Here is an 11112-nt window from a genome sequence, read left to right as displayed (position 1 = left end):
TTATTATTATTATTATTATTACACATAGCTATTGTTATGAAAAAGTTAAACTGGCTTTCACATGAGCCTTGTAATTGACGGTCCTCAGGGGTTCAAAAAAAAGTTACGTGCTGCTTCAGAAGTGTCCCGCTGGTGTTGGACTTATATCACTTATGGGTAACAAATGAATAACTTACCTGAAACATATCTGAACTGATGCATAAATTATTCGTAGCATAACTGTAACTTAAGCTTCACTTATCAGCAGCATTTTGGCGTAAGCTGACAAAGTTTGAACATGACCAAAATTATTGTCCGACCATCAGTCTGACAACTTATTCACAACTTACAACTAACTTGTGCAACTTACAGCAACATGTTGGACAAAATTGGCATAAGTTGTCTAAAACGTCATAGTGTGACAGGGCCTTAACATTGGCAAGTCAGGCTTTAGACATAAGGTGAGGAGTCTCAAAGAAGACTTCTCTCCGTCAAATGTAATCAGCTGAAGTGCTTCAACCATCTGATTAGGATGTCTCAATGCCTCCCTCTGGATGTTTTTCTTGGTACAACCCACTGTGGAGGAGACCCTAAAACTCACTGGTGGGGTTATGTGTCCTGTCTTGATTTCTGTTTTGTTTTATTTTAAAAAGCTGTCCATTTTAATAATGTGTGAGAAATCCACAATTTTTGTTTATTCAGTGAGTATTTCATACAGCTGGCAAAATAAATTGTTAAAATATATTAATCTACTTCATTTTTTCAGTCAGTATATTGAAAAAGATTAACCCTTCATGTTATGGAAAGATAAAGAAAGAGAAAACTCAAGTTTTTATAAAAATGGCCACTTATCTGTTAATCGTTAGTCAATCGATTAGATCAATCAACTTTAGATTAATTCATTAATTGATAAATTGCATCCCTAGCCAAGAAAGAACAATTATCATGTTAATTTTGACTGAAATCAATTGCTCTATTCAGGAGATACAGTGCACACAAGACTGTGACGGACACCTGGTAACGCACAGACAGACAACCAGAGAACAGTATGCCTCCTCGGGCAGAGGCATAATCAGTTAATGCTGGGTTTTTACTCAGACATGACAGTGAATAATAGACTAATGACTGAAATCATGCTGCGCTGTGACCCACAGTGCATCATTTCCTGAGCAGTCTTGTGGTGTTTTGGCCTCAGTATTTTTTGCAATGATTCAATGATTCAAAAGTCAATCTAATTGTATTTATGACAATTTATAATTCAAAGAGATAAATTCAATCCGATCCTGACACAAAGAAAACAAATTAATGAATAAATTACCTGTCAGAGGTCCGTTGACCTGCTGCATGTTGCCCAAGATTTTCTGTCCTAGAACATGAATCAGCCTGGTGACAACCTGAGGATATCTCCTCTTGATGGAGTTCAGAGCTCCTTCAGGCAGCTTGGCCAGCTCCGAGTCTCGGACAGCGTGGACTGTGGTGGCTCGGTTCATGTGTGTCAATGCCTCCACCTGGTAAAACTCAKAAAATCTGTGAAAACCTTCTCTTCTGCTCAAGATCATCACAAATAATTATCACAGTATTGTGCAGGATGCCACACTTATGACAGCTCACCACACCAATCAGATCGCCACGGCCATACTCCTCAGCAAGCTCCTTCTTCCCGTTATCTTTCGCAATGACAGAGCGAAGTCGCCCGCTGAGTACGATGAAGGTACTATCTGACTTGTCTCCTTGTCTAAATGGTTAAATGCATTAAGAGAAAAAATTTATTTTGTTAGGTTTAGTCAAGCTCAATATGAATAAAAACCTAAACTGAAGTAAATTTGATGGGTTCCAACGCAGCCAAAATGACATTTACTTTGTGATATTCTAATATAAAAATGCCTATGTTCTGATATGTTAAATGTTTAGTGCCTTGTGTGGGTCAGAACTAGCTTGGTAAAAACCCAGACCCTTGTCCTTCACTTTGCGTCGAATGAGGGTCTGGACTCGCGGCTACAGAGAAGTGATTCTTGCTGGAGGCGTGGCCCCTGCTGAAGTTTAAAATGATTGGATCGGTTGGCCGTGATGTATGTCTCTATGAAGGAAGCTAAGCTAAGAAGCTAACCGGAAATCGCGTGCGCTGTAAACAGCTCTACTGAGAGGAGAAAAGTACCGAGCCGAACGAGACAGCTGTAAATGAGAGCTGCTGCTTTGTCAGACAAATTTAATTTAATTTGGAAGCCTTATCKACACAGACTGACTTCATTCACTTCCTCCACTGCCATAGCTAAACTAACTAGCAGACACTGCGCAGAAAATTGACGTTCTGTTCTCTGATTGGCCCAGGTAAAATAAACTACAAGCAGACACTGCGCAGAAAATTGACGTTCTGTTCTCTGATTGGCCTGAATGAAATGCTCCCGAAGAAATCCTTGTCTTTGGGAGAAATCCCAGACTGAGCAGTGAAGGGAAACTAGATTTGAGTGGAACTGCATAGGAAGGCAAGGGCCAGGCTAGGCCAGAACTGGGCCAGACAAATTTATCTATGTGCAGAACACAAGCTAGAAGCTAATATCAGCAAAACAGCATTAGAGATTAGTAAAGCAGTAGCTGAACTTTGCCAAACTAATGCTAAAGCTAAAGTTAGCAATACAGATGCTAAAGTTCACAAAGGAGTACCTAAACTTCGTTACATATTCTAAAACTAGTTATCAAAACTGCACTTCACATAAAATATAGCAAAAACATAGCAAAGCAAATTTAAGCAAAGTTGTGTTCAAGCAAAGTTAAAATAAGCTAACAGCACTGAAAAACAAAAAGGAGCTAAACAGTTGTAAAAGTAGCAGAATGTTAGATAAAAATTCAAAGTAGCATAAGATAAAAATGTACTGGAGCAGATTTCAAAGTGAGCAATGTTTTTTAGATCTCAGAGTATTTCTTTGAGGGACTGTAAAGTTACAAGAGAACCAAACGTATTTTCTGTTTGAGCTGAATATTTTGATATACAAATTATTAAAATGTCAGTGTACAGAAGTAGTCTGACTGCAAAATCATACAGGAGAAACTACAAGGAGGAAGTGAATGATGACTCAGTATTCACACAATCAGAGTGTTTTAATGCTTCATCTCTAATTGTTTCATACACACACCGTTTGTGTTAAACAGTGAGTCCTCAGAGTCCACACCTGTAAACAGCTCGACCAGCCTCCACTGCTACCCAGTCCAGGGCGAAGTCGATTTGCCTGACAAATGATGACATCCTCTTCACTACAGTGTGAGCTACGTTCAGGACCACCCGCGGCTCCTCACGCATTATCCTGCAGTGATCCAAGCACATGCATTTAATCCTAACAACGTGCACGTGAGGCAGAAACACTTACTGTAACTTGTTCTGTCTGTGATCTTGGTCTTACTCGTAGAAATGGGCCTTGGACACAGAGAGGAAGGTGCAGTCTCTGTGAGCACGCACAGTGAAGATGAGGGGCTCCCCTGTGAGGACGGCCAGGTGACCCACCATCTCCCCAGGGTGAGTGACAAACAGCAGGCTCTCGTCCTCTCGATCTATCATGCGCTGGTACACGTGGAGCAGCCCAGAGATGACGAACGCCACACTCACATCCTGTGGGAGGTGGAGAAGAAGTGTGGATGAAGATTAACTCAGTGGCTCTGTGTTTTCTTCACAGCTGGTTTCAGTTGACCACATGGACCCCAAGGCCCTGTACACTTCAGGCACACACACATTCACACATTGATGGTGGTAAGCTACACTGACAATTCAAAGCTAAAAAGAGAATGATGAAGCTACGCTGCCATGCACCAGCACCACCAGACCCCCTGACCACAAGGTAGGTGGTGTCTTGCCCAAGAACACAACAACTGAGATGGCTGGAATGGGGATCAAACCAGCAACAGGACGGTTACAGGACGACTCCCCTAAGCACTCAACCACAGCCGCCCCCAGGAAGTATAAAACTCATTTGTTGGTGCATCATTTATTTTAGTTTAGTTTATTAATTTCTTTAAAAACAACAACATAAATTCAACAACAACAAAAATACAAATCATAAATTAAATGAAAGGTAGCAGAAGAAGAAAAAAATCTTATTATATCTGCCCCTTTWTCTCAAARAAATAAATTCAATCAAAATAATCTACAGTTTTTTTATGTTAATTATTCAGGCTATACCAGTGTAGAGTTTTATTATAGTACTAAAACAATTTGTCTCCTTCATTGCTTATTTGTCCAGACCAGTGGTGGATGCTGGTCTTTCAAGGAGGGGAAGCTCAATTTCGGCCTACACAGGCGGACACACTAGTGTGAAGTGTATCCACTGCTTTGTGACAGTGGAGGGGCTCAGCAGCACCCACTGGACAGAAACTGCGACAGAAGTCAGAAAGAGTGATAGAAGTCAGTCTCCAAACACAAGCAGCTACAAAAAAACCACCAGAAATAGAAGTTTGATTTGTCACTATTCATTTTTAACAAAGAAAATGCTGTTAAGACAGGGCTATTCAACTGGCGGCCCGCAGGCCGGAGTGACCAAAGTTCGGCCCGCCAATTGGTTCACTCATCTCTTAAGCCCAAATCCCCGGTTTTCTACTTTAATTACTTTGAGTTATTTTAGTTAAACCTAGACATGTTTGGTATCTACAGAAACGTCAGAATGTTGGTTACAAGCTGGTAAAACCATTTCTATGAACATCCAAGACAGTTACAAGCAGTACAAGCAGTTGAGGATAAAACTATGAAAGTGAGATGTCAAAATATTTTGTGGTAAATAAGAGGCATAATTTGTTTCTTTTTTGTTTGTTTGTTTTATCATCACTGCATTTATTAAATAGGGTTCTGTATGTTTTCATGATTAAATACAGCAAAATAAACTATTTCAAAGGAAACAGATCTTTGTAATACTTAGTTTATTTACATAACAACTTTAATTGCTGGATGTTCGGCCCCTGAGCTGTTGGTCTGCATTAACTGTGGCACCCGGAGCAATTTAGTTGAATAGCCCTGCGTTAAGAGGATTAGGAAAGTCTCCGGTTCAACTCAGAGCAAAATGAAACAAAAACATGCTCCCACGGAATGTTTACACCAAAAGATCGCTGATTCTCTCATTTCGCTGTCAATCAAAAAGGGATTCAGCCTCAGACAGATCATCCAATTATCATGCAGAAGCTGAGAGTCTGGGTCAGCCGAAGTCAGCCCACTGCCCCATAGACCCCCAGAGACGCTGAGTGTCCGATGGGCGGGACAAAGCCAGCATTTATTCAATGACTCGTCTTGTTTCGCTGCAATCTTTGCTTCACTATTGAACTCTGTAGACGCTCAGCGTCCACACTTTTTAAAGCACTGTGAAGCTGCAGGAATGAGAGGAAAGCCGCATCATTACCAGTGATAAGAAGCTGATTATGAACAAAAGTTGAGCACGTTGTAGCTCTTATTTAGTCATGACATGTACTAACAACATTATTTATTTGATCACTTTTTTTTTACATTTTAGGGGAAGCTGAGCTTCCCTTGCAGTCAGAGCAATCGCCACTGGTCCAGACAACTACTGAAACTTGCAAAAAGAATTTAAAAAGACCCCAAACTGGTATTTCATAATTTTATGAAAATAAATAAATTATGTTGTGTTCATATATTATTATTCTAATTAAAATCACCTGGTCTCCTTGGTGGCCAACAACAGAACCAGCTTTGACCTGACGAAGTGTCACCCTTCCTTCCAACAGACTGGGGTCCTGGTTCCAACAAATGAAAAGGAAAAAATGTCAAAACAGACAGATGTCAGGTTGTTCTCACAGAAATACTTTATACCCGTTAGAGCTCAGTTATTGTTTGTTAGCAATGCTCAGCCGTTAGCAATGAGACGAGGAACATGATGTTTTATGATTAGTTGAAATTAAACATGAAACGTCAAATCTAATTACAACTGGCCCTTTGAGGGCCAAGATAACGCTCATGTGGCCCTCAGTAAAAATTAGTTTGACACCCCTGATCTAGACTGACTCAAACAATTTCAGACTCAGTGTTTTCAGAATCAGAATTAGAATTTTATTGTCAGTCACACACATCAAGATGCAGTGTAGAACGAAATTTGCAGTTTAGAACATCCGTCCGGAGAAACACACACACGACAAACATGGGGGAATGAATGTCCAGGGTCTTTCGCAACTTAGTGTGCTACTTTTGCAGTTTAGAATGCACACACATAGGAAGGGTGAGTTAAAAAAAGAGCTTTGCTCCTGTGTTTTATAAAGAAAACACACAAACATACGCACAAAAAAACTACTCTGCATACAGTGCAGTAAGCTAAGGAGGGGAGAAGGGTGTGGGGTCAAAAACACATGGTATGGGGAGGGGTTCAGCGGAGCCGGTGACATCCAGGGTAGTACTCCATGTTGGAACCAATCAGTAGACCTCCAGAGTCCAAACAAGTTGTTATCGGTGAAAGCACAAGTCACTAGAGTTCAGTTCTCTGTCTCCACCCAACGCGGCCTTCAGACCGATCCAAGCACGGGTGAAGCGGGTAGGGATGGGGATGGGGTGGGGGGAGTCAAGGCTTTCTTCTCACGTGTCATTCCAGGGAGGTTTTATCAGCTTGCGTCCAAGGACACAGCTGCAGGGATCCAATGATAAACAGAATTGTTTGGGGCAAGCAGCCTGATTTCTCTGCTTTGAGTCTTGAGCCTCTGTGTTGCAAAAAATGCCAATATTCCAGATTCATTTACCTCCTCACCTCTCACCGTATGAAACTTCACCCAGGTGTAGCCTCACTCCGCACGAGCACGCTGCTGAACTGTGATCCTCGCCAGAATCACATCCAGTCTGCGACTTATATCCCCCAGCATTTGAGTCTGTGCATTTGCAGTACGGGAGATCCCATCCAAGGTCCCTGACAGCTTTTCACAGGCCAGGACTGCTGTCAGAATCGTTTCCATTTTCCTATGAACCAGGACTCCTCCACAGCCGATCAGCAGGAATCCGATTATCATAAATCCGAATATAAACAAATCTTCAATGTCCTCTATGGAAAGCGGGGCCAGGCAGACGAGGTTCCATCCCCAAGACCCAGACACATGGCCCGCCGCGACAGTTCCATTGGGACAGCTGCGCTCCCCTCATTCCAATCTTAGTGTGGAAAAAATAGTGTCGACTGCATTCAGAGACCAGTTGACCAAATCCATAATTCCATTGTTATCGAATGATGGGTAGAAGAAAGGCTTGATCCAGCTGCAAAGCAGGGAAAGAGGGACAGGTTTGGGAGAGAGAGCAAAAAGCGTCCGACTCCTTTGAAGGCCAAGCAGAATTTTTTTTTCACATTTAAGAACAAAATCTGCTGTCAGACTTCGAGGTTGACGAGGTTCAACAAAGATGCTATGGCATCAACCTCACCATCTGAGTAAGGGTATCAAGCCCTAAGGGTGGGAATCTTTTACCATCTCACTATTCGATTTGATTTCGATTTTTGGGGCTARGATTCGATTCAAAATTGATTCTTCATTCTAAACTGATAATGTGAGTCCATCTGTCGTGTTCCTAAACTGCTACATTTTCATTTTGCAAACTTTGCACACAGTGAAGCTCATGTCAAACTGAGGCTCTCAGAATCTTCAACAAAGATGGTTAAATCTATATTTCCTTCAGTTTTGCAGTTTCCTCTTTGTTTTGGTGCTTTTTGTGCATGCATGCACTCCAGAACTGGCTCTGTGGTGTCGTCAGGACGTCCCATGTAGTTACAAAATGGAGGCTGACAGCCATTGGACTTATTTATTTATTTATTTAAAATCCATTTTGGGTCATTAAATGAGAATCACAATCCTGATGTGAATCGATATTTTGGTACACTAATAAAAGTCCTGAGTAACAGAAAACAAGGGTAGCTCTYGTATAGGACCTGAGCTTGAGGTGAAGTGCAACTTTCCGTGTAGAAAAAAAGGTAGAGCTGGGTATTTATATTTTTATTTAGTAGTTCTAATTTAACATGTCCATAAGTGTTGCTGAAATGCACTACTGTAATGATGCTCTGTATGTTGACAGACTTCTGATGCAAGACCCGTAGAATAATTAGCACTGTAAGCTACCTGCATTTGGATGACCTGCAACAGATCCTTTTTAGCAGCTTGGAAAATAGCATTGACTTTATTATGGTGGATGCTTCCTCCTCCAGCATCGCTGTAATGGTAAACAGCAGATGGAGTGTATTGCATGGTCACACTCTTCTTTAGAATGGACTGAGGAGAAAGAAGACAAAAACAAAAAGAAAGAGAAGTTCATACATTTGCTGAAAAGCAATCATCCCAGATATTCTATTCGAATCAATGACTTACACAGAAACTAACTAAGCAGTTTGGACTCAAGTAAAACCTTGAAGAAAATTAAAGGCCWTAAATTCCTTGAAATAAAACATATTGCTTTTCTTCTTTTATGCCAGAATTTTAAAGTAAGATCATCCCATGATTAGAAATAGTTATTGGTCAATCCTTGAAAATAACTTCATAAATATGATCTGATACAATATTGTGTCATTTGTTAGATCATGTCAAACTGTTTACGTTGGTGTTGATTCCAGAGGTGGGCAGTAACCAGGTAAATTTACTAAAGTGCAGTACACTACTTAGGTACAAGTTTTAAGAATTTGTACTTTAGTGGGGTTAAATTTTTTTTTTACTTTAACTCCAGTACATTTCAACAAGAAAATAATACAGTTTACTCAACTCCATTTCTCTAAATGCTTTGGTTACTAGTTACTTTGTTTGTCCATGTTTGTGTAATTGCATCTATTTTGTTCCATTGACACACTATAAAATTACATACTACACTTCTATACAGTTAACCTGATAAAAACCAGCCTCTTGTTCTTCACTTTGCTTCATACTGTACATAGTGTCTGGACTCGATTAAAATGATTTATTGTTGGATGTGTGGATTCTGTTTAAGTTTAAAACCACTGAATCTGAGTTTACCCAATCGCTAACGTTTGGTCGTGAAAAATCAACGTCATTGTTCACAACTCCTCCTTCTATTCGCTGATTGGCCCGGGTTGAAATTCTACCAGAGAACTCCTAGTTTAAGGGAGAAAACCCAGATGGAGCAGTGAAGGGAAACTACAATTCAGTGTGACTGTGTAGGAAGACAAGGGCCAGGCTACTATACAGTAGGTGGTGATATGTAGTTTTAAACAGGTTGTAATGTTAAGAAGAAGAAGAATGTTTGTTTTACTTGTTGCCTTATACGTACTTTAGGTAGAGGTATACTAGATGTGTTTTGTTATTAAATTTAGACACATTGGGCCTCATGCAAGAACATGTTCGTATTCTTATCCTAAATTTCTCTTACTTTATTCGTACGAAGGGTTCGTACGAACATGCCACGTCAGATTCAACAAACTCTTCTATCTTCAGGAAAAGGGTGTAAATGAGGAGCGTAAATTCCACCTGTTCGTATCCAGCTGCTCGTGCACGAGATTAGAATAATTACCACCCCAAAAGCACCATTTAAGGCTATGTTTCCTGCCTCAGATACAAGGAAGAGTCCATTCATGAAAAATGACAGCGAAAACTAAAAAGAACTTTACGAGTTCAGAGATTGAAGTCCGTCTGTCAGAGATCCAGAAAAGAAAATCTGTCATTTTTAACAGGTCAGCTGTGGAATAAAATGAGCTGCTAAAAGTATAAACAACTTGTTAAATCATTTTCAGTTATTCAGAAGCCACACCGTCACGCACCATACCCCCCCACCCACGCAGTCTCAAGTGGTCTCAGTTGCGGTTCTGAAACAAGCATTTTAAAATGTTTTCAAAATAAGTCTGGCACTTTGGAGAAAATCCAGGAGTCGCTAGAGGGATTATGTATCCCCTCTGGCCTGGGAACGTCTCAGAGTCCCCCAGGACGAGCTGGAAAGTGTCGCTGGGGAGAGGGAGGTCGTGAATTTTGTTCGTATCTGAAAAAATTCTTAGAATACGAAAACATTGGTGAATGCCACAAATTCTCCTAAATCACTCGTACACACAACTTAAGAACAAATCTGTGCGTATGAACGGTTCTTGCATGAGGCCCAATCAGTTTTATTGGAGTGAAAGTGCATCTAGTTTAATGTAATAAAAATTTTAAATTTAGTGAACTAGTACAAATATTACAAATAACAACTAAAAAGCTCAGTGTGAAATGCTTTGACCAAAGATTAGCTCTAGATCTTCTTAATGAGTCACTTCATACTCGGTTCTATCAAAAAGTCTTGTTCATGAAGTTGTGACTATGTAGAGTCTAAATGAGATGACAGTTTTTATCAAAGGGGTATAATAAGGAAGAAATAGCTTTCTGTGTTGCAGGGGGTTGGCATTCACCCTACAACGAGAGCGACACCGGTTCAAATCCCTGCCTGAGTGCATAGTGTTGTTGTGTCTCTGGGCAAGGCACTTAACCCAACTTCCTCATGTTCTTCATTTTCTGGATGCCTCCACATAAACCCAGTTAGAGCATCCAAGGTTCAGAGAGCTGATGTGTTTGTATCCATCGCTCCTTTCTGTTCTGTGACGTGTTCAGCTCGATGCTGTAAATTTTTGATAAGTGACAGTTTGTTTTCCAGTGAGTGGTGAAAATAAAAACAGCATTGGTCTGCACGTTTCCTGGGGATTTTCCTTTTGAGCCTTCAGACTCTTTCAATCAGCTGATGTGTTCAGTAAATGCTCCTACTTTGTAGTTTGAATTCATCAAATATTAGCTCAGTACTTGTAAAACTGAGTGAGTTACAAGGTAAGGCTAAGGTCGATTAGCTAACAGACAGAAAACACAAACTGAGATGTAAAGACATGATTGTCTTTTGGTGGATGGAAACAATAAAAACAGACCTTCACTTGACAGTAGGGTGCTGTTTCCTCTTTGGCAGATGGAGTCTGTTCATATCCTCTGTTACCTTCAACTAGCACTTCACCTGAAAAACATAAAGGTCATTACAGCCACATGGACAGGTACAGAAGATATAAAAAGCCTAAACTACTCTGGTAAAATGTTTTTGTGATGAAAAATACAAGAAACTAAAAAAAACATTTAAAAACTTTTCCCACCTTTACTGCATCTCTCTCTCTCTCTCTCTCTCTGTGTGTGTGTGTGTGTGTGTGTGTGTGTGTGTGTGTGTGTGTGTGTGTGTGT

The 11112-nt window shown here is 40.5% G+C and overlaps 1 protein-coding gene across 1 annotated transcript in view; it reads right to left on the bottom strand.

The window, feature by feature from the left end:
• pnpla7b (patatin-like phospholipase domain containing 7b) overlaps positions 1-11112 on the bottom strand; it is a gene marked incomplete in the record, with an annotated part of 120415 nt that overhangs the window by 76596 nt on the left and 32707 nt on the right. The window contains 7 exon segments of the mRNA XM_014010478.1: positions 1298-1487; positions 1591-1714; positions 3147-3278; positions 3375-3580; positions 5626-5703; positions 8047-8196; positions 10812-10894. Coding sequence (XP_013865932.1) covers positions 1298-1487; positions 1591-1714; positions 3147-3278; positions 3375-3580; positions 5626-5703; positions 8047-8196; positions 10812-10894 — 963 coding nt within the window.

Source organism: Austrofundulus limnaeus, unplaced genomic scaffold (genome assembly GCF_001266775.1).
Source record: "Austrofundulus limnaeus strain Quisiro unplaced genomic scaffold, Austrofundulus_limnaeus-1.0 Scaffold69, whole genome shotgun sequence".
Taxonomy (NCBI): domain Eukaryota; kingdom Metazoa; phylum Chordata; class Actinopteri; order Cyprinodontiformes; family Rivulidae; genus Austrofundulus; species Austrofundulus limnaeus.
This window is presented reverse-complemented; position numbering and strand designations above follow the sequence as displayed.